Raw genomic sequence first — 24636 nt, forward strand, 5'->3', positions numbered from 1 at the left:
TAAGCTAATTACTCTCCAAGTAATAACAATTTCTGAAACATGACTGTGGAGCGTATATATAATTTGTTTAGCCTGTCTAAGTGTGCATATTTTACATGTGAAAGTTGTGAATCAAATTTAGACGACTGAAAACTAATAATCAGCATTACATTGTTAAATACAAATAAAACCATATAAGAGTGGAGTATCTAGGCATAGCTTCTGTATTATTGTAAAACAAAGTTGAGTTATATACTATATACCATATATTTAAGAAACTAAACGAGAATCTCACACTACTTTATGTTTTACGTGCAATTTCTTTTGGGCATTTTATTTTCAGCAAATTCAATTAACAGCGCTTTTACTGAAGATAGATATGCCTAAAATTACACAGCACATTTTTCAATCTTATTATCTTAAAAGTTTCCTATAGCAACTCCATAGACTCACATTTGTATATGTTCCCCTTTCAAATTGTATTATTCAGAAAAAGATTTCCTCAGTTCCTGAAAAGCAGGAACAGTACTTCAGCAAGTTGTGCTGGAAGGACCATAAATCGATGTATGTCACTCGTGACTTTGTGTAAAAATAGTGTCACAACCTATTTTTTGAACAAACCAGGACCGACACTCGATCACTAAACATGATCGAGCGAATCATCTTTGCTTATCAAATTTATTATAATTCCAAACTTTATATGCAACAAGGCAATACTCCAACCAAATACTTTTGATTAATTTAAATATTTAAATAAATCAGCTCCAAAACTTTAAGGAATACTCCACAAACAAGATGACTCTAAGGAATACTCCACGAACAAAAGTGGAGCTCACCAGTAGCACTGGAAGAGAAGGAAGTCCTAACCCGTAGCTTGTTCGCCTGCAAAACCAGTTCCTACGTTGTACCGCAGACCAACGTAGGTTCCCAAAAGAGAACGTCAGTACCATCCATTGTACTCAGTGAGTCTCAACAACAGGGGACACAACTTTACTAACATACACATTATGAGCAAAGAATATAAATGCATAGAAAACATAAAGCCTCTAAGAACAATTCTAAAATAATTGCATACTACCAGTTTATGAATATTCTAAAAGAAATTCTTTTCTTTTTCTAAAAAAAAATACTTCTCTTTACACTTTGGGAGTTCCAACTATCATGACTTAATTCTGTCTCAGCCACTGTGTGATCGGCACGAGTTCGATCCCAACCTGATCGAATAGGCCCAATCCACGAGGTGCCACTCACTTCATGGTTCTCAGCGCTCATGTATCATAGCTTAGCATGGCTAAGTAAATTCTCAGCAACGAGACCCTCGACTCGTGTGCTCCCTACTTTGGCACAAGTAGTTTCAGGAAGTCAACGCCTTGGTCAGGACCCTCGGTCTGGACGATGACCACTTCTCAGAATAATGGATACTCCCAAAAATCTTTTCTTTCTAAAACTTCTTCTTGTGACTTTTCAAGTCTAAATCTTTTATACATAATCATACCGGTATCCTTAAATGTAAGGCATGACATAAGAATGAAATAAACATTCAAAAGTATTTATAAAGATTCTTGCTCCTTCATGAATTTTCAACATGAAAATGGCATATAAGAATAACACAAAAATCTGAGAATTTATGCACATATATCAAAATAATCATCTAAACTTTAGCTAGAAAATAATTCTAAGCTAATAGGTTCTTACTCAATCCAATTAAGTATATATCAACTCTTTTATGCAATTCATCAAACACTTTGTATGCGTGCTTTTGTGAGTTAAACCACTTTAGTAAAGGGTTATATCAACTCACCTCAAAACTTCTCGAGCCAATACGTAGGCCCTAGTCCAATTGACACCAGTCAAACAATGGGTTCTACAATAACCAATGCATTTTAATTAATTTTAAAATTTCGCACCTAAACACGGAACTTTACTGTTGATATAGAGAAAGAATGGAATAACTATTCAGTTCGTACCTATTACTACTGTAGGGTAATTGACAAAGAGAATTTTATATACTTGAGTTCGAGAATTAGCAATTTGTAAAGAACCCAAGATTTTTCGTTGCCTGCGTGATAAGAAGCCTCTGTTTCGTGAGCGAATTGTTCTGTTTTTCGTCTAAGGCAACAGCCTTCCGTCCTTTTTGATGAATGACAGAACGTGGGTTCTATTTCTCTTAAAGCTTGGAGCCTTTTGTTTTCCAATAGCCCTTTTATGGGCTTTTAGGCCCTTCCCTTCCCCCCGCTCCCCTTTTTTTTTAACTTAACTAATAATTAATGATACCCACTTTTAATAATTAATAATATTAAAATTCTTAATATTTTTCTAATTATATATCCAATTTTATATATATATATATATATATATATATATATATATATATATATATATATATATATATATAGGCAAGATAAAAATAATAATAATAATAATTTAATTCTATAATTAGCGTGTCTCAAAATTTTTATAAATTTGAGGAGTGTTACAATCTTCCCTCCTTAAAAATATTCGTCCTCGAATGTTGCTAAGGCCTTATTCTTAAACTAACCATCATTCCTTAGGTCCTTGAACCTCTTAAATTTTCTTAGCACTACTGACTCTTCCAAGGGACTCAAAATCTTGGCTAACTCCCTAAATTTTTAAAATTTTCGGCAGAGTTTCCCTTGTAAATTGGACTATCCAAAAAAATATCCCTGTCACAAATACCACAACCACATCAACAACAACCAAATATACCATAACATGTCATTCACAGGCACCATACGCAGCTCATAAATTAATTACTTACACTCCGTCAAGGAGGTACCACAATAACTAACAAGAATCTAAAGCACAACAACTCTAGCACAAGTAAATCACTTTAATGAATTAAATATACTACGGCATAAACTAAATTACTACGACAACTAAGTATAATCTAGGAAAGACAGAAACACTTGCTAACTTGTATTTAATAAATAAAATATAAATGTCAAACCAAACTTAGGTTCACATACCTTTTTCCTCAAATAAATATGGATATTTCTTTCTCATATCTTCCTCGACCTCCCACGTAACCTCTTTTGAATCATGATTATTCCACAAAACTTTTACCGATGCTAAATCTTTTGTTCTCAACTTTCTTATTTGCCTATCGAGAATTTCTATAGATACCTCTTCATAAGTCAAGCCTTCTTTAATTTCTATGGTATCGACATGTATTATATGCGACTCATTATGAATGTACTTTCTAAGCATAGACACATGAAAGACAGGATGAACAGAGGACAACTCAAGGGTAGCGTTGGCTTATAAGCCACATTTCCTTTCTTTTCTAGAATTTCATAAGGTCCGATAAATCTAGGGCTAACTTTCCCTTTCTTACCAAACCTCATAGCTCCTTTCATTGGTGAAACTTTCAAAAACACCTTATCACCAACCATGAACTCTAACTCACGATGCCTCTTGTCAGAATAAGACTTTTAACGACTCTGAGACGCTTTAAGTCTTTCTCTAATTAGCTGAACTTTCTCCAAGGCCTCACAAACAAACTCTGGACCAATCAACGACACCTCTGCTGGTTCAAACCAACCCACTGGAGACCTACATCTCCGCCCATACAACACTTCATAAGGAGCCATACCAATGCTGGCCTGATAGCTGTTATTGTAAGCAAATTCTATAAGTGGCAAGTGATCATCCCAATTACCTCCAAAATCTATAACACACGCACGCAACATATCTTTGAGAGTCCGAATAGTCCTTTCTGCCTGGACATCGGTCTGTGGATGGCAAGCGGTGCTTAAATTGACCTTGGTACCTAATCTTTCCTGAAATGCCTGCTAAAAATGCGCTGTGAACTGAGGGCCTCTGTCAGATATGATTGAATCTGGAGTACCATGCAATCAGACTATTTCTTTGATGTACAACTATGCATACTGCTCTACGGAATCTGTCGTCTTTACTGGTAGGAAATGTGCAGACTTTGTCAGTCGGTCTACAATAACCCAAATTGAATCATGTTTACGGTACGTGCGAGGTAGACCTACTACGAAATCCATATTAATTATCTCTCACTTCCACTGTGGTATCTCTATATCTTGAGCTAGGCCACCAGACCTCTGATGCTCGGCTTTGACTTACTGGCAATTTAAACATTTAGCCACATGATCTGCTACTTGTTTCTTCATGCCTTTCCACCAATACAACTCTTTCAAATCTAGATACATTTTGGTAGCACCTGGGTGGATAGAGTACCTCGAACTGTGAGCTTCCTCCATTATGGCCTTCCTAAGACCATCTACATCAGGCACACATAACCGATCATTCAACTTCAAAACTCCGTCACTTCCTAGAGTGAAAGCAGTGATTTCTTTATTTCTGACTCCTTCTTTTAATTTCACTAAGTACGGATCTTCATCTTGCTTAGCCTTAACATGTGCAACAAGGGAGGATTGCGCTAAGGCATAAGCAGTTATACCTCCTTCTTTGGTCTCATCCAATCTAATTCCATCATTTGCTAGTTTTTGAATTTCTCGACCCAAAGATCGCCTTTGTACTGCAAGATGGGCCAAGACACCCATTGACTTCCTACTAAGTGCATATGCTACCACATTAGCTTTTCCCGGGTGATAAAGGATATTGATGTCATAATCTTTCAGTAGCTCGAGCCACCTTCTCTGTCTCAAATTTAATTCTTTTTTCTTGAAAATGTACTGGAGGTTTTTGTGATCTGTAAACACTTCAGAATGCTCGCCATAAAGGTAGTGTCGCTATATTTTTAATGCAAACACCACTGCTGCAAGCTCCAAGTCGTGTGTGGGATAGTTCTTTTCATGATTCTTTAACTGCCTGGAAGCATAAGCAATAACTTTTCCATTTTGCATAAGAACACAACCAAGGCCCACTCTGGAGGCATCACAATACAATGTGAACCCACCCGAACCTGTCGGTAAGGTTAACATAGGTGCAGTGTTCAACCTCTTCTTTAACTCTTGAAAACTCTGCTCACAAGCGTCTTACCATTGGAACTTAACTGCTTTCTGAGTCAACTTAGTTAATGGAGCTGAAAGTGAGGAAAACCCTTTACAAACCTTCTATAGTAGCCAGCTAACCCCAAGAAACTCCTGATTTCGGTTGGCATTGTCGGCCTAGGCCAGTTCTTGACTGCTTCTGTCTTCTGAGGGTCTACGTTTATTCCTTCACTAGATACCACGTGGCCTAAGAATGCCACTGACTGCAACCAAAGCTCATAATTTGAAAACTTGGCATAAAGCTCATTCTCCTTCAAGGTCTGCAAGGCTATTCTGAGGTGTTCTGCATGATCTTCCTTGCTCTTAGAGTACACCAAAATATCATCTATAAACACAATAATAAAGGTATCCAGGAATGGCTTGAAAACTCTGTTCATGAGGTCCATGAATGCAGCTGGAGCATTTGTCAACTCGAAGGACATTACTAGAAATTTATAGTGCCCGTAGCAAGTACAAAAGGATGTTTTAGATATATCTTCTTCCCTAATTCTCAACTGATGGTACCCCGACCTCAAGTTTGTTTTTGAAAAGTACTTTGCACCCTGAAGTTGATCAAATAAATCATCAATTCTTGGCAGTGAGTACTTGTTCTTAATGGTAACTTTATTCAACTGCCGATAGTCAACGCACATTCTGAGAGATCCATATTTCTTCTTGACAAACAGGATCGGGGCACAACACTCGGCCTGATGAAACCCTTGTCAAGGAGGTCTTTCAACTGTTCTCTCAACTAATTAAGTTCTGCTGGAGCCATCCTATAAAGAGGTATAGATATGGGCTGAGTGCCTGGCATGAGATCAATGCCAAAGTCTATGATTCTTTCAGGAGGAAGTCCGGGAAGGTCATCTGGGAAAACTTCTAGAAATTCTCTAACAACTGGCACAGACTGAAGAGCTGGTGGTTCTGATTCCGGATTAATGATGTGAGCCAAATAGGCGAGACACCCTTACCGATCATTCGTTGTGCCTTAAGGTAAGAAATAAACTTACCTACAAGCGATGCTGAACTACCCTTCCACTCTAAGACTTCTTCATTTGGAAATTGGAACCTGATTATCTTGGCATGACAATCTAACATGGCAGAGCAAGAAGATAACCAATCTATACCCATGATCACATAGAAATCCACCATTTCTAACTCTATAATATCGGCTTTGGTGTTGCGACCTTGGACTGAAACTATACAACCTCTATAGACTCTTGTGACTTTTACTGACTCTCCAACTGGAGTAGATACTAAGAATGGCTCACTAAGTTGTTCAGGTTCTAGTCCGAGGTTAATTGCAAAGTATGTAGTCACATATGAAAACGTTGAACCTGGATCCATTATGGCATAAGCATTATGTGAGCAGACTAAAAGTATACCTGTAATAACTTCCGCAGATGCCTCTACACTCTGACGATCAAGCATAGCAAACAAACGGGGTTGTCCCCTTCCCTGAGTAACTCGATCTGCACCTTTGCCTGCCCCATGCCCGGCCTGATTATGAGAACCACGAGCCTGGGATGGTGCAACTGTAGTAGCTGAGTAACTAGAAGGATGAGTTGATCCACCACTGAAATTACGTCGCAACTTTGGGCAGTTGGCCTTTATATGACCAATGTCTCCATAATGATAGCAACCATGAAACCCGAGCTTGCACTGACCTGAATGTTGCTGCTTACATGTTCCAGAAAGACCTTGTTGTTGTGAATGTTGCTCAGCATGACTCTGGCTATATGAGGATGATGTCCTAAAATTCTTATTCTGGCGAGACTGGTTTCCATAACTCTGAGTACGTATGAAGGAAGACCTACCACCTAACTGATGACTGGACTGAACTGGTGCTAATGACTCCGTATTAGAGGAATTCCTTCCACCTCCGCTGGATGTACCATTAAACCTGCCCGTTGTCCGGGCTTTCTTATTATGCTCTTTTTATTCTCTCCTTTGTTGTCTGTCTTTTTCTAAGTGCTTGGCAAATCCCACAACAGAGGAGAAGGTTGTCATCCCTACTGTTGCAGCTGATGTTGTACCCTTAATGTGGTAAGTTAAACCGCCAACAAACCTGCGAATCTTTGCTTTTTCTGTCTTAACCATGTGAGGAGCATACTTAGCTAACCTTATGAATTCCATGTAGTACTCTTGCACACTTTTATTCCCTTGCTTGAGCTGTTCGAACTCTGTAGCCTTAGCTTCCATATCCTCTACTGGGATAAAGTTAGCCATGAAGGCCTCTTCAATTTCTTCCCAAGTAGGCTGACCATCATCTTCATCTCTTTCCTTTTCCCACATCTCTAACCAAGCGCCAGCCACATCTCTAAGCTGGTAAGCAGCCAGCTCCACAGCTTCATCATCAAATGTTTTCATCACTCGGAGGGATTTCTTGACACCCTCCAGCCACAACATCAGATCTTCATCAACTATAGAACCATGGAACACTGGAGGACTCAACTTCAAAAATTCATTCACTCTTGAGGACTCAGAATTGTTCTGTCTATTTGATTGAGGTGGAATCTCATCTCTTCTCTCGTTCTGGTTGGCCATAAAAGCTTTAAACATCTCCATAGCACTGTTGACACTATTAAACATCTGACCCACCTCGGGAGATATAGTTTCCTGAGTCGGGCCTGCTGTTGGGGGCGGCACTGGATCCTAAGGTACTGGATCATCATGCTCCACCCCTTCTTCATGTTCAACCCGGGGTACTTGAACACCCTTTGTGGATTTACCTTTCCTTTTCTGAGTTGGAGCCTTTTTAGTTCTGCCTTGAGCCACAATGGTAGCAATAGTTTCTTGAGCAACATCCTGAGTGTCGGTGTCAGAGTTGCAAGTACGAGCCATTTCTGCGAGTTTTGGAGAAACGAATACATTAGATAATTTCTTAGAGGTAGGATCTACTGCACGATCTAAAGTATGAGAAAAATGAGATTTTTCCTAAATGTTGGTAGCCTCCTATTTATAAATATGGCGCGCTTCATACCAATAAACAAGACTCTACTAACACGGCTTCATAGACCCCTAGGACTTCATAAACCCCTGGATCTGATACCAAGTTTGTCACGACCCATTTTCTGAACAAGACGAGATCGGCACTCGATCACTAAACATGACCGAGCGAACCATCTCTGCTTATCAAATCTATTATAACTCCAAACTTTATATGCAACAAGGCAATACTCCAACCAAATACTTTTGATTAATTTAAATATTTAAATAAATCAACTTCAAAACTTTATTCGTAGTAACTACTGAATTACTGCTACGTTATTATCAAAAACATCTGAATCTTAACCCAATGACTATGTCTATGAAGCCTCTACTGATAAACTGACGCACTGCTCATGACATGAGATTTCCTGGCCAGTTATCTAAGTAAACAAAGAAATAACTAAATAAAGATGACTTTAAGGAATACTCCATGAACAAAAGCGGAGCTCACCAATAGCACTGGAAGAGAAGGAAGTCCTAACCCGTAGCCTGCTCGCCTGTAAAAATTGGTTCCTACGTTGTACTGCAGACCAACGTAGGTTCCCAAAAGAGAACGTCAGTACCATCCATTGTACTCAGTGAGTCTCAACAATAGGGGACACAACTTTACTAACATACACATTACGAGCAAAGAATATAAATGCATAGAAAACATAAAGCCTCTAAGAACAATTCTAAAATAATTACATACTAGCAGTTTATGAATATTCTAAAAGAAATTCTTTTCTTTTTCTAAAAAAATACTTCTCTTTATACTTTGGGAGTTCTAACTATCCTGACTTAATTTTGTCTCAGTCACCGTGTGATCGGCACGGGTTTGATCCCAACTTGATCGAATAGGTCCAATCCACGAGGTACCACTCGCTTCATGGTTCTCAGCCCTCATGTATCATAACTTAGCATGGCAAAGTAAATTCTTAGCAACGAGACCCTCGGCTCGTGTGCTCCCTACTTTGGCACAAGTAGTTTCAGGAAGTCAACGCCTTGGTCAGGACCCCCGACCTGGACGATGACCCCTTCTCAAAATAAAGGATACTCCCAAAAATCTTTTCTTTCTAAAACTTCTTCTTGTAACTTTTCAAGTCTAAATCTTTTACACATAATCATACTGGTATCCTTAAATGTAAGGCATGACATAAGAATGAATTAAACATTCAAAAGTATTTATAAAGATTCCTGCTCCTTCATGAATTTTCAACATGAAAATGGCATATAAGAATAACACAAAAATCTGAGAATTTATGCACATATATCAAAATAATCGTCTAAACTTTAGCTAGAAAATAATTCTAAGCTAATAGGTTCTTACTCACTCCAATTAAGTATATATCAACTCTTTTATGCAATTCATTAAACACTTTGTATGCGTGCTTTTGTGAGTTAAACCACTTTAGTAAAGGATTATATCAACTCACCTCAAAACTTCTCGAGCCAATACGTAGGCCCCAGTCTAATTGACACTGGTCAAACAGTGGATTCTACAACAACCAGTGCATTTTAATTAATTTTAAAATTTCGCACCTAAACACGGAACTTTACTGTTGATTTAGAAAAAGAAGGGAATAACTATTTAGTTCTTACCTATTGGGTAATTGACAAAGGGAATTTTATATACCTGAATTCAAGAATTAGCAATTTGTAAAGAACCCTAGATTTTTCGTTGCCTGCGTGATAAGAAGCCTCTGTTCCGTGAACGAACTGTTCTGTTTTTCGTCTAAGGCAAAAGCCTTCCGTCCTTTTTGATGAATGACAAAACGTGGGTTCTGTTTCTCTTAAGGCTTGGAGCCTTTTGTTTTCCGATAGCTCCCCCCCCCCCCCTTATTTTATTTATTTATTTTTAACTTAACTAATAATTAATGATATCCACTTTTAATAATTAATAATATTAAAATTATTAATATTTTCCTAATTGTATATCCAAATATATATATATATATATATAACTATAGGCAAGATAAATAATAATAATAATAATAATAATTTAATTCTATAATTAGCGTGTCTCGAAACTTTTATAAATTTGAGGAGTGTTACAAATAGACTGCACTAAATGGAGGCATAGCCAATGCGATCACAAATGGAGCTGCAGGCACTGCCATTTAATTGCATTCCAAACCATGTTAGTTGGCTTTTTCGCTCTTAAGGACTCTGCTTCATTCTTGAATCCGCAGGACAAGTTACAATGCGGAAGAAGGATCTCCATCATGACCCTGATCCACTTGCCAATTTTTCGTTACCATATTCGCCAAATTCATATTTCTCGTACACTTCAAGTAAGAGCTCCCTGCACGGCACAACAGCCCCGAGCTTTATGCAAGCAAGGAAAGCTCCAGAAAGTTTACGGTGAAGACTATAAGCTTCCTCAGGTGGCGGTGTCAGCCTGTGCCTCAGCATTGTAGCGCCTAGATTTGAAATGCTTTGGGTAATATTGTTAGCTCGAAAATCATAGCCTCCAAGCTTTGAAAATGGCAACCCCACAACAAAACCTGCCTGGACATGCGTCTCCATCATTATTTCAGATTCTTCTCCTGTGAGGAAACCAAGCCTCTGAGACAACTTTATTATAGCTCCCCGGTCATTGTTTGCGCAAGCAAAAACCTGGTTTAGCGATCAATCAGTATCTCATATTAAACAATATAGGAATATAGAAGTGTCTCAGGTCAAAAGATTCAATGTCAATCATGCATACAACCTAAAAAAGTAAGCTAAAATCGCAACGGATCTCAGGTTTGCAGTTCGCCAGAGATGATTATGCTTTAACTAGAGAAAGGTACTGGTACCGTATGACAATAAAGGAATGCTTCAGATAAAATCTTTTAAGAAACTTGGCCAAAAATGCAAGCTTCAAATGCCACTAAACAACAGTTCAGATAACGGACAAGACCACTACGACAAATTGACCACCAGTTTATATGTAGATTTGATAGTTCCAAAGTGGGCAAAAGCATATAATTTGTCATTTAGCTGAGCCATATAATTATTTCAAACTTCCCTTTGAGCTAGGTCTAGTGAAAAAATACTATAACTTGCATACAGAAGAATAATAAACTCCAGCGCAATTCAAGTAAGCAAAGACATCTTACCATTCTCAAATAATCATCCACAAAAGGTTTGGGGTAGTCCCGAGCTGCTCCAAAGTCAATGAGATTGATTATTCTTTCAGACTCATCATACAGGAAATTGCTCCAATTAGGATCGGTCTGCTCTAAACAAGTCAATGTTAGGGAAAAGAAAAAGGACAGCTTCTAAATTTCAGTATAATTGTAGTTATAAAAAGAACTTAGTATAATCGTAACAGTGAGCGAAGATAATTATAATTACACAAACCATTGAGAAAGAAAAGCTTAAATTATTGAGGGAAAGTTTCCCAGTGTGCTTCTAAAGCTTGCAGTTGAATGGGAACTATGTGGGTTGAGATAGGGGGTAATGTGAGGCTATGCTGCTCGGACTGTCAAAATTGCCTCCGGTTGAGTGTCCGATCCTCCAAAAATGCACATACTTTTGGAGGATCCGACACCTAACCGGCAGCATTTTTTAAGAGTCCGAGCAACATAGATGTGAGGCCATGCATGGCCTTGCACCCTGGCTCAGTGGGTTGCTCTCTCAGCACCATTGTTTACTGTAGCATGGCATGATTATATTTGTCAAGTAATGTACAATGAGGAAGAAATCATAACCAGGGAGTAATACGAAAAACATCAAGCCCGTCCAGGGCCTACAGGGACTTCTCCATTCTCTCAGCAACCTTTCTTACCGAAGAATGGAAGGATTATATCACTTGACGGAATATACAACAAGGAAATTGAACCCTTAGATCTTATGTAGTACTAACAGGATAGAAATATTGTATAGAAATTAACAATTTACCTGCATGAAACGAAAAACAAACAACTCCATCAGAGTAAGCTCGAGCAATTTCCTTCCGACGTAGTTTCGAGTCTCTTGATCCAGTAACGCCACCTTGTCAATTGGAATTCCTACAAAAATATTCATAGCAGTTATCAATTACAAAAATCAACTTCAAATAATCCCAACGAACCTGACGCCAAATACATCAGCTGATGAAAGGAACCAACCGTAACATTAAATTTTTGGTGTTTTCAAATGTTGGAAATGGCTAGATTTAAAGCAGTTACCAGGGACAAGTTCTGAAGTCAGTACTCGTTTACTTGACAAATCATCTATGACCACTGGAACATAAAATCCCTTCGCGCCAGATAATAGAATGCCAAATCTTTTTTGGCTCTTCGCTTCCAGCTCATAGTCGCATTCACGAAAGAGTTCTTCTTTGGCCACCTGAGGTTGAAGAATAAAACACATCTATTTCATTAAAGTTGCACCATAAAGCAAGGAGCCATGATCATTGTCAAATAAGTGTCTCTGGAGCAACGAGGGTGCTGTTTCCCAAATGTGAACTGGAAACCAAATTGCACTTCGAACGGTGAATTTCATCAAGAGAAGTAGCATTGTACGAGAAAGTACCTCCACTTTAAGCTACTTAACAGTATAACCTAAAGGGGAAGGGAAGGTGAATTTTCACTACCCTTAGTTAGCTTCATCAGCTACCTTTAGTTGTTAATTGGACAAGAAAGGGAAATGAAAGTCAGTCACTTCTTCTCCATCAACTTTCAGACTGGTCTTGAGCTGAAATGGAATGGTAATATCTCGCTTTAATTTTGATTCCCATACTTATACTTCATAACCAAACAAGTCAAATAGATGTTACCATTCTCTTAAACTTCCACTCTATCCTCCTCTTTCAACTCAAGTGAACAATAAGTTAAACTCTAAGAACTGCAGGTGACATGTCAAACGCAAGAATTTCTACTGATAAACAGATAAATTTACCTTCAAAACATTTTCAAGGTCCAGCTCATTAAGGCGACTAGAACCACAGAAATAGGTCAATTAGCTTACACTTCTTCTATATTGTAAGAACCACGGGTGAAATATCAAATACAGGGATTGGTATGTAAATACACGAATAAGTTTACCTTCATAGCATTTTCAAGGTACAGCCCTTCTGGTATTAGATTTGTGTAACCTAATAGAAGTTTCACATTATCAATATCACTCTCAATGCTATCAGCAACACCTGGGTACTGTATTTTCATAGCAACATCCATGCCGTCCTTTGTGACAGCCCGATGGACCTGGAAATTGTTTAGAAGTAGTAAGTATGTGACTAAATCTGCAAATAACTAGGCAAAATCTTAGATAACTAAACATTTTGTATAAAGAATACAACCTTCAAGCAAAAGCATCAAATACCATTCTCTTTTATGCAATGAAACGGCCATTCATTTATTGAGAATGCAATACTGCCAGATCATGAATTTGTTAGTGTTATGTAAATACGGCTTCCCTAAGTCCTCAGAGCTTTGGACAAAGGATTCGGGAGTCCATGCTTTTATGTCTAAGAAATTTCATGTTGGCAAAAGAAGAAGCTAACAGTGTTCAATTGATTCTAAATAGTAAATAAAACAAATTAAAGTATCTTTCCTTGGTGGGTATAAGAACCGTACACATTAAAAAATGCAATATCAACAACTATACCTCAGATCCCAAACTAATTGGGACGGTTGTATGAATGCTCTATATCAATTACCCTCTTTAAGCATTAAAACAGTTCCTTGTTTTTTCATCAAAATGAGAGTGGTAACTCCAAAATATTTCATTTATTTACTGGCAGTGTCATTTATCCTATTATTACTTTGCCTACTCTAATTTTTAGCCGAGGGTCTCCGGAAACAACCTTTCTACCTTCATAGGGTAAGGGTAAGGTCTGCATACATATTACCCTTCCTAGACCCCAATTGTGGGACTATACTGGGTATGTTGTTGTTGTTGTTGTTCAATAATGTCTTAGATAAACAAGTCTAATCTCAATGGTACAAATGAGATGTGTGAGTTTGGAAGATTTGGTCACTCATACAAATAGAAATCCAACACTTTCAAGATAACAACAAACTTTTCCCTTATATCGAGAAAGCTAGAAGTAGACATAGCACTTTAAGATGTTCTTACACAAAAATAAAAATATTGTTGAAACTGGATCTTATGGATTTTAAGGATTTAAAAGCAAAGTTAAAACTGATTATATTATTTAGTATATTATAAAACTTAATTGCAATTAAACTAGACAAAGACTAAGTTAACACAAAAATACTCGACTGTTGCTAATCCTAGACTGAAGAAACACAACGAGTTTACCAGTATTTTTCTAAATGAATTGTATGGGGGACATATCGAGGAGGGGGGGAAACATTATGAGGATAATGGGGGCATTTCGTACTAGCAAGATGATAGTAAGCAGTGTTTGCAGTATAAAGTAGCTCGAAGCGCAACTAAGAAACAAGAGAACAAAATGGTGGTTTAGTTAAAACTAGATCACCTGTCCAATACTTGCTGCTGCCATCGGTTCATAATCGAAACTCTTCAACTTCGATGACCAATCTTGACCTAATTCACTGCCCAACACTTGATTAAGCTGACTCCTCGGCATAACATCTGCACCTTGACGGACAACATCCAAAGCAGCTAAGATCTACAAGCATATGAGAGAATTCATACCAAAAGCAAACAAAGTTGATAAAAATCAATGGGTGGAAATCCACAACCTCGTCAAAAGTGGATAGATCCCTTGCATAGGGTAAGTAAAACAGAAAAAGAAAAAGACAGAGGGTTTTTCTCACTTTACACTAAATTGTAACTCTAACAACATTAAACTTTATATTCTCTTTTACTTTTGAGAGGATAATGTTAAAATTCTCCCTCCCAACCATGACCACTCCCCCCCCCCCCCCCCCAAAAAAAAAAAAAAAAAGGAAAGAGAGAAAGGACATTTTGAAAGAAAATTAAACTCACATCAAACTAACTCTCAAATTTTACCACTTTGGTACCCACTGGCATCTTATTTTCCTCACCAGTTCACAAAATAATGATTATGAGTTAACATAGTAGGATAGGTAAATGTAATTTTTATAAATACAGGGGTGTTATAAAATAAAGACTGTAAAGTAAAGACAAGTATAGAGAGAAACTGATATATTATTCGAATTCAAACTGATGTACATAATGAACTAAAATCTCTTCTATTTATAGAAGAAAGGAAGCTGCTGTGTAAGCTGCTACTATACCAGATATGGATAATCTTCTACCTAGGGTAATGTTTATCCATAACCGGGTACCGAAGTGATAAGCTTCTTCAGGAAACTTATTTCCAATAGAGTACTAAATAGATAAACATATTTACGGTGGAGTCCCATATGGATAAGCTTCTTCAAGAAGATTATTTACAACGGAGTACTAAATGAACATCCATAATATAATATATTTATAACACTCCCCCTTGGATGTTCATTAAAAGATAATGTGTCTCATTAAAACCTTACTAGGAAAAACCACGTGGGAAAAATCCTAGTGAAGGAAAAAGAGTACACATATTTAGTAATACGCATTGCTAGGTGCCTCATTAAAAACCTTATAAGGAAAACCCCATGGGAAAAAACCTTAGTAAGGGAAAAAGAGTGCATCGCGTATTTTACTCCCCTGATGAAAACCTTATTTCAAATATTTGAGTCTCCGCATTTCAATCTTGTATACCATCTTCTCAAAAGTTGAAGTTGGCAAAGATTTAGTGAATAAATCTGCTAGATTATCACTTGAACGGATTTGTTGCACATCAATGTCACCACTTTTCTGAAGATCGTGTGTGTAGAATAATTCTGGTGAAATGTTCTTCGTTCTATCTCCTTTTATAAATCCTCCCTTTAATAGTGCTATGCATGAAACATTGTCTCCGTATAATATTGTGGGTCTTTTATCACATTCTAACCCACATGTTTCTCGAATGAATCACTGATCTCAATCATATGCACTACCTGCTTGCCGGTTTGAAATTGACTTTATGGGTATCGGATAAATAACCTGCATCTGCATTACCAATACGATCTGCACTACTTTTGTTAGCATTAGCAAGATAAATAAGTGTACCATCTACATCGAGATAGAATATTTCAGGACCAAGGAGCTCCTCATCCTCTTCTAGAGGTTGGAACTGATCCTTATTCACTTCAAGTGATTGAATATCCATTGGTGTACTTAATGGGTACACTTTGTCCATGTAAAAGTATTTTTAAGACCCTCTTGGAGCTCTTCCGGAGTTCCAATAAGATTTATGTCACCAACATAAACAGAAAGTGTAACAAATTTTGATGACATTTTCTTTATAAAAATACATGGACAAATAACATAATTTATGTAACTTTCTTTCAGCAAATATTTACTGAGGCGATTATACCACACGCGCACAGATTGCTTTAAACCGTACAAAGATCTTTATAATTTGATCGAGTACATTTCTCAAGACTTTGAATTATATGCTTCGGGCATTTTCAATCCTTCAAGGATCTTCATATAGATTTAGCCAAATAAGTCATATAGGTTAAGACTTGTATCTAAATGGTATGACATCTTCAAGTGTCTGAACTGCTAGTCCGATCCTCACAATCTTTTACAATATTGTGCACTATATTGTATTAAATATATCGTCGACGATCATTTTGTGTCAGTTCCGAAGCGACATAACTTGTGGAGATCTCATCACTTTCTTTATTTTCAGGTACCTGAACTTTTTCGAGAGTTTCATGAAATGTTATGTCGTGGGCTCTTCTAGAGCTTATTTCCTCCTCATTTTGATCATTAGCTCCTACTATTTTTCAAGGATTGTTACCTTTGGAACCGATTGGTCTACCACGCTTCATGCGTACAGTAGACTCTATCCTTTAGGGACTTTAATTTTAATAGGAGGATTTGCAGCTGAAATATGATATTTAATTTTGGATCAGCAAATGCTTCTGGCATTCGACTTGAATTATCTTCTAAGTGAGGATCATGATAATTCGATTCATATAACATATTTTTCAACTGTTTATTCCATCCCTCAAATGTTAGAAAAACTAACATATATCCCCAATCATCTTTGGGAAAGATATCTTTGTGTATTATGGTAGAGAAATTAATCATATACCACACAACAAAAGATAGTAAAAATATTTGGTTTCTGATCCTAAACCAATTGTGAAGGGAGGACTTATCATATATTGTTGATCCGATGCATACAAGTGTTGCTATATGCAATTTAGAAAATCTTACATGAAGCTTTGTTCTCATAAACAATGGTTTAGCCATTAATAGGAGGTATTCAATGCTAAACCAGCTTGGATATAAACCAGCATTATCAAGATGAACTGTCTTGATTTCATAATCTGAAAATTATGCTCTTAATCGAGAAAAGCAATTCCAAATGCCAAACTGCAGGTTGACAATAATTACACATGTAACCATCTCATATATGCACCTATAAGTGGTTCACATGATAGGTGAACGGGCCCATGTTCACCTTTTATATATTTCAGAATCAGGGATCTTAGTCCCAACATTAGCTGGTATATCAATTCATTATGAGAACAAGCAACACATAAGAATTCCTGAAGAATCTTCTAGTTCTTTAGTATATGCTTATCTGAATTCTCAAATAGCTCATTTAAAAATGGCAAATGAAAACTTCAAGTTTATCATGTCATGTGCTATCTCTTAATAAACTTCTGGTTTACTATGACGTAAACTTTTGCATTAGTAAACTTCTGGTTTACTCTGATACATGATATAGTACAAAATTGAAGAATAAGGCGGGTAACTTCTCACATACATATTATTTTACCCCTTATGATTGTGGAATCATGAAGATTTTTAATCTTCCAATCATTTGTAGTCTCAATATGATAGTCATTTTTATTAGTAAACTTCAGGTTTACTACAACATATGTTTTGACCATAATCATATAATATGAATGACATATTTGTATATAAACTCTTCGAGAGCCATTATTTATTATCCACAATTTAATATTTATAGACACTACTGGTGTCATATGTCTTCTAGACAAACAGTTAGCTCTTCAGGAGTTGTTGATATATTTTGTACTATCAAATATTGCTCAGACACTTCTGGTATCATGCGAGAAATTCTTAATAAAATGAACATTATAAAGACATTATAAATTTATAAATGTAAGAAATTAAAAATTTCAGTATTTTTACCACCAACTTTGTGATAAATATCTCCTTCAGGGAGAAACGCCATTAACATCTGAATATTTTATATCAAAGCGGCAACCACATAATCATTACATCCTTCAGGGAAAGATACATGAGTTGTTATTTCCTTCGAGGAACTCGATAACTAACCATAAAATATTAATGTGGTTGTAGTACAAAGCATTCTACAAGAATGCTTTTTGCCTTAGAATGATATTTAATAAAATTATTCAAGATATTTTACGTACAACGGGTACGTGCGGTAATGATCTTTATGCCACAAAAACAAAATTTATATCCTTTGTTATTCTACCTCTTCAGGAGGTGAGTTGTGGTATTTCTTCATTCACTCCAAGGAATGAAAATGTGCTTCAAAAATAACTTTGAATAGCTTATTATTTTGTTCAAGCACAGAAAGACACAGTTTCATAATATTTTCCTGCTTCAGGAGAAAATTTCAATTGTGTTACTTCTTCAGGAGCAAATTTAAAATACGAAATATTGAGTATATATTCCTTCAATCATATTACCTCTTCTGGAGGTGAATTGTAATATATTCACATCAAAAACGTGTTCCTATTTACGCCCTTTATTAATATTGTCACATTTACTTCAGGAATGGACTAATATTTATCAAAAGTTCTCATCCTTCAGGGAACGGAACATAATTATTTGAACGTGCATTAATCACACCAAATCGTGTGATGTCTTAGAAGCTCTTTTACGATAATGCTACTTCAGGAGCAAATCGAGGCATGCATGTACTATAGAGAATATTTCTCTAGTTTATCTTCAATTGTAACCACAGAAAGCCTAAATTATCACTTCTAGTGGCCATAGGCACATACCACTTCTGCTGGTTAACAAAAATTTAGTTACAACGAGATATGCGAAACATAACCACTTCTGGTGATTGTATATTTCTTGCAAACTCTGCTGGAGTATAAGTGGATCTAACAATGTCATTCACTTTATAGTTTCCTATGCAATATTACTCTTCTGGAGTAAAATTAAAATCTTAATTCGAAAACGAGTAAGTGAAAAACGAAACATAAAGATATACAAATTATAGTGTTTTAAAATTCATAAAATGCTCCAGAATCTCGTCCAATGATTATGGCTCACTTACTAGGTTCCTAAGTACCTTTTTTATTTTATTTTAATGGCAGTAGCACACATAGCAAGTAAAACGCATAACTTATCTTTGATGGTGTCTGCTAGACCCATCATATCAAGATGAATTTCAGCATCAAGCACCCAAGACACGTAGCTTTTGCCCGATATATCCAATACTACAAATTCACGTTTAGAAAGATTTGGCATTATTTACAAAAAGAAAGTTCGTACCTTTGATACTTTCAAAGTATTTGCTCGAGATGGCAGAGTCTTGTGCTGATAACGTGTTATAAAATAAAGACTGTAAAGTAAAGACAAGTATAGAGAGAAACTGATATATTATTCGAATTCAAACTGATGTACATAATGAACTGAAATCTCTTCTATTTATAGAAGAAAGGAAGCTGCTGTGTAAGCTGCTACGCAAGCTGCTGTGTAAGCTGCTACGCAAGCTGCTGTGTAAGCTGCTACGCAAGCTGCTGTGTAAGCTGCTACGCAAGCTGCTGTGTAAGCTGCTACTGCAAGCTGCTGTGTAAGCTGCTACTGCAAGCTGCTGTGTAAGCTGCTACTATACCAGATATGAATAATCTTCTACCTAGGGTAATGTTTATCCATAACCGGGTACCGAAGTGATAAGCTTCTTCAGGAAGCTTATTTCCAATAGAGTACTAAATAGATAAACATATTTACGGTGGAGTCCCATATGGATAAGCTTCTTCAAGAAGATTATTTACAACGGAGTACTAAATGAACATCCATAATATAATATATTTATAACAAGGGGAAGGCTCTCTGATAATTATAATCAAAACAAAGTAGCTTTACTGGTTCCTATTGTGCGTCCGTTTGCAGACCAGGAGACACCAAAAATCTATTTGACCTAAATGGCATTACGTGCAAGACATATTCTGGAAGGCATGCCATTTGATGAAGTATCACCTAATAGTTCATACTCTCCTATATGCAAGATCAAATCAAATTGTTAGCTAAATTTTGCTTTTTGGTGTAAAGAAGTTTATGAAAATGATACTGAATCCATTTTAGATATCATAGGTTCCCTACTGGAATAGGCTAGGGCCATTATTTGGGCCTCTATCTTTGCTTATGATATCTGGTATCCCTTTGTACATTCTTCTCTGCACTATCTTATTGCTCTGTTATAATATAGTAGCTTTTATCAAAAAAGGTTAGTCCATACTCTCCTTTAACCAATAACTGCAATTCCTAAACACCAGTTGTCTATTAAAATGAAACTGGCACAATTATAAATACATTGGCCCATTCAGAAGAACTGTAAACAAGTTACAAGGCAAGCAAACAAATGGTATGTTCAAAGCTAAATCCTTCTACCAGGTCTTAATGAAAAGGACGCGTTAAGCTTTAACATAAAATAATTTGGATTATGAACGTAGCAATGGAAATTCTTTCTTTCTTTCTTTCTTTCTTTCTTTAAGGACATGAAATCTAATTTACTATATGAAAAGCTTGTGCAAAAGACGATGACTCTATAAAAGTTGGTGCTATATGTGCAATTGAAGCCTCAGGGGGTTCTCCAATGAGGAGGATAGACAGAAATGGAAGGAACAAAGTGGATGCCTATACACTGTCAAGTCATAATACAGTTTTTTTTTTGGGGTGATAAGGAGATTAATCAAGTCATATTACAGATTGCTAAGAGAAAAAAGCAACAGATAAGGTCATGGCCATGGAAACAAATATGGAGGTCTGAAACTCCACGTAAAGTATCTTGTTTTACATGGTTAATTGCTAAAGAGGTAGCCTTAACCCAGGATAATTTGAAAAAAAAGAGGATTCATACTTTGCAGTAGGTGTTACCTGTGTGGAACAAAGGCAGAAACCATAAGTCGTCATTTTTTTTTTCACTGTCCGGTTACTGATCAGATTTGGCAGCTGTTTTGGAACTGTTTGGGTATTAAATGGACCATGCCTGGTAATACGGCTGGTTTTTCTTAAGTTGGAGCACTGTTGGTACAAACAGGACTAGGAAAAAGAGTTGGAACACAATACCAGCCCGCATCTGGTGGACTGTTTGGAAAGAAAGGAATAAGAGGTGTTATGAGGTAGCTACAGTTCCACTTTAAAGATCAAAGCTAACTTATATTCTTGTTTTACTTTTAGTGTAGATTGGAACTTGTAAATGAAGGTGACTCTGTTTTAGAGCTTTTAGAATCCCTACATGTTAGGAAGGTCCGACTTTTGCTTTATACTTTTACTATGTTGTGTAGATTTCCAGCATAATTTTTGTCCTGCTTTTATTAAACTGTACCATTTCCAGAAAAAAAAAGCTGGAATTTCATATACGGGCGAAGGAAGAGCAGAGCAAGCATAAATATTTGTTCTGGAGCACTTTGGACAATCAGGTATCACCATAAGAGACTAATACTTGAGCTCTTCAGGGCAAAGAGAATGAATTCATTCAATATCAAGAATATCTAGCTTCTTTTTCTTTGTATATATTTGGAGGAGATTAAGATGTTCAACTGTATAGGTAATTGGACTAGTCTCTTGGAAATTAACAGTCTTGTATGGTACTCACTTGAGTACATATTGTACATAGAACTGGTGACCTTTTGTCAATAAAAGTTTAATTATCAAAAAGAACTACTCCCTCCAAATAAATATGATCATATAATTTTCACATCTTCCAAGAATTTAAATTTAAATATATTTAACAATTCAAATTAATATTTTGATGTGATGTTTACACTATCCGATCAACTTTTTAACTATTACTTTAGTAGTTTCTTCTAATAAACAAGTATAATAAATAAATCAAATTAAAATTTCAAAATCCATCTGCATTTAAAACTATGACATGCCAAAATGCAATGGGGGGAGTACAAGGAAAGGGAAAATAACTCCCAAGGCGTATTTTGGAACTCAAAATATTTACCGGAGCTGGAACCACAGATTCATCTTGGATGCTTAACATCTGCCCCAATTTTAAAGCTGCTCCACGCATTCTACATAATGCAAGAGCGAGACGTTCTGCATTTTTCTCAGATAGATAGGGGGATAGAGCCGATTGTTTCCCTAGCAAGTTTGGTGTACCAAAAACAAGCCTCTTGGCAGATTCTTGAAGTGTACCCCAAGCAAGACCAGCTCCAAGGCCCGCAAACCTTCAAAAAATTAAAGTTAAGTTCAAGCGAAGAGTCCAAGTCATGTGAAAAGAGAAAGTGATGTTCATGATAAGAGCAACTTCTGGTGCATCTTGGTTCTTTACATGCAAAAGGTTAATTAAAGCAGATAATTGCTAACGAAAACAAAAAGCCTGAAATATCCAGCCAAGTTCAAAATTTTGATATACAAGAGAGAGTGGTCATTCAACCTAGCTCTGTGGACGCATATTTTTCCAGTCCATTAAGAGCTAGGAATTGAGGCATAGTTCTTAATTCTTCCTTTAAGAAACAAACCTTCAATAACTTAATATGATAACAATGCATGAGACTCACTGATTTGCCTGCACATAATGCACCAGGAGGAGTACAACCTCTTAGGCCCTCAAATCTATACCAAGTCATTAGCATAAGTCCCCAATGAAGCAAAGATCTCTAAAAGCCTTAACTTTGGAATGGGGCCTCAAGTTTCCAGCTCAAAAAAGGAAAGAGGAAACCACTGGAGTAATAGATTGAATAAATAAAAGACAAAAGATCTTTTAAAGCGTATGCTCTATATTCTTCCAAAGATCTAGCATTAGAAAGACTTGGAAAGCCTACAAATATTAATGCAGTAGCAGTAAGCAAAATCTTTTCTCTGTGATTTAGTTCCCAAGAAAGAAAAAGGCTACACCTATGATGAAACATTCTTGCATATACTCTGACAAGTTACAAATGCAATTGTCTGAAAATCCTGGCTAATATAGCATACCTCAATTCTAGCTTATAAATTAGTCTGGAATCGACAACAAACAACAAAGTAAACATCCAAGCACACCAACACAAGGGAAACTAGCAAGTAGCAACAAGTAACCATTTATGAGACTGTTCAATACATATGAGAAGTATTGAATAATAGTAACTGATTTAAAATGTCCACGACTTCCCTTAATGGGTATGAGTGTAGTTGACACGGCGATGTAACCAAGGATACCAGGAAGTAACTCATGGACAGGGGTGGATGTAGGCTTTAAGATATGAGTTTGGCATAACCTGTATATGTGTTAAGAAAGCTACTAAATATGTTTAAAAATTAACCTCAACACCCAATTACTAGCAGTTGAGGTCGTTGTCCTAGAATCTAGAACCTATAAAGTTCAAATCCTGGATTCACCTCCACCAAAGAGAACATAACAAGCAGCAAGAGATTGTATATAATTACCCAAGAGCTCTAGAAAAAGAAGTGGACGGCACTTTCCTCTCCCGAGGCTTCCTCTGCCTCTTGATAACCAGCTCCGGAGTGGCAGGCCCAACAGCTTCAGCAGCGTTGCTTTCAGAAGAGAGTGATGAATCTTTCTGAGGATCACCCTCGATGGATGTCCCAACAGCAGTTTGAGACGGAGACTGTACTACATTTTCATGAAATTCAGCCGCAGCAACTTCGTCCGGCGGTAAATCGCGTTCAATTTGGGGCACAACCTCTGACTCGGAAGTGAACGTACTAGAACTAGAGGGGCTAGTTTTCTCATCCCCAAAGTAAACAACGCTTTGTTTATTCGAATCAGGATGTACAGCGGAATTTCCACCGATCTCCTTGTCGATTTGTCGAACCTTGCCCTTGGTGAGTCCGGTTAAGTCGGTGGCGGAGAGAAGAGTCTTCTTAATTAACGATTGCAAGTTGTTGTGGCGTAGTTGGCGGTTGACAGCCTCTTTGGCAACCAAAGATAGCCCATCTGCCAGCCTCGCTATGTCTTTCAGGTATGCCATTTAGAACCATAGATGTATTTAACTCTTTCGTTTTATTAGACTGAAGAAACTGAGGACCAAACTAGCGAAAGAGGCGGGCCGTGAAACAGTGAACGTATATGTACCAACATGGGTGGTGACGGGAAAAAGAAAAGGAGAATAGAATTTCAGTCGTGCGGCCATATAACGGTTAACGATTGTGCAGTGGATGCCACAAATCAGGCCATACCAAACCCGCCGCCACCGCAAACTGAAAATAAAAAGGTCGTTTGGACACAAACACAAAAGGTGTAGTGATTTTAGCACACATTATTTTCTTGTTCGAAGTTCCAACATATTTGCTTTTGTTTCCATCCTTAAGTAAGCTCAATTTTAAGATTAAATATGTATATAATGCACACTTATATATAAATATATATTTTATTTCCGAGAGAGGCTAAAAATATATATTTTTTCTATTTTAATTGAGTTATTATTTATTAGACGGAATAAAATCTGCTATAAGAAAATATTATGAAAAAATTGTATTTTCTAGTCACTGTAATTTTTGTGTGAGTTAGTGAAAGTTTTATGATTTTTGTATGAGAAAACAAAAGTTATATGAC

General features: G+C 36.8%; 1 protein-coding gene across 1 annotated transcript; it reads right to left on the reverse strand.

Moving 5' to 3' along the window:
* Positions 1–9923: 9923 nt before the first annotated feature.
* LOC107772523 (protein ABC transporter 1, mitochondrial-like) lies at positions 9924–24389 on the reverse strand. The gene is made up of 8 exons (XM_075243734.1): positions 23508–24389; positions 22084–22309; positions 14347–14499; positions 12947–13105; positions 12089–12248; positions 11820–11929; positions 11036–11152; positions 9924–10550 (listed from the first exon to the last, which is right to left on the reverse strand). The coding sequence occupies exons 1-8, from the start codon at positions 24050–24052 to the stop codon at positions 10155–10157; spliced, it is 1866 nt and encodes a 621-aa protein (XP_075099835.1). The 5' UTR covers positions 24053–24389; the 3' UTR covers positions 9924–10154.
* Between the last annotated feature and the right edge of the window lie 247 nt (positions 24390–24636).

Source organism: Nicotiana tabacum, chromosome 22, assembly GCF_000715075.1.
Source record: "Nicotiana tabacum cultivar K326 chromosome 22, ASM71507v2, whole genome shotgun sequence".
Lineage (NCBI taxonomy): Eukaryota > Viridiplantae > Streptophyta > Magnoliopsida > Solanales > Solanaceae > Nicotiana > Nicotiana tabacum.

Excerpts from the sequence above, each read along its gene's own strand:
- LOC107772523 (XM_075243734.1), bottom strand. The coding sequence starts at position 24,052 with ATGGCATACCTGAAAGACATAGCGAGGCTGGCAGATGGGCTATCTTTG. Across the intron at positions 13,106-14,346 it reads CAGCAGCAAGTATTGGACAG|GTCCATCGGGCTGTCACAAA; the intron begins GTGATCTAGTTT and ends AACAATTTCCAG. Across the intron at positions 12,249-12,946 it reads ACCTTGAAAATGCTATGAAG|GTGGCCAAAGAAGAACTCTT; the intron begins GTAAACTTATTC and ends CTTCAACCTCAG.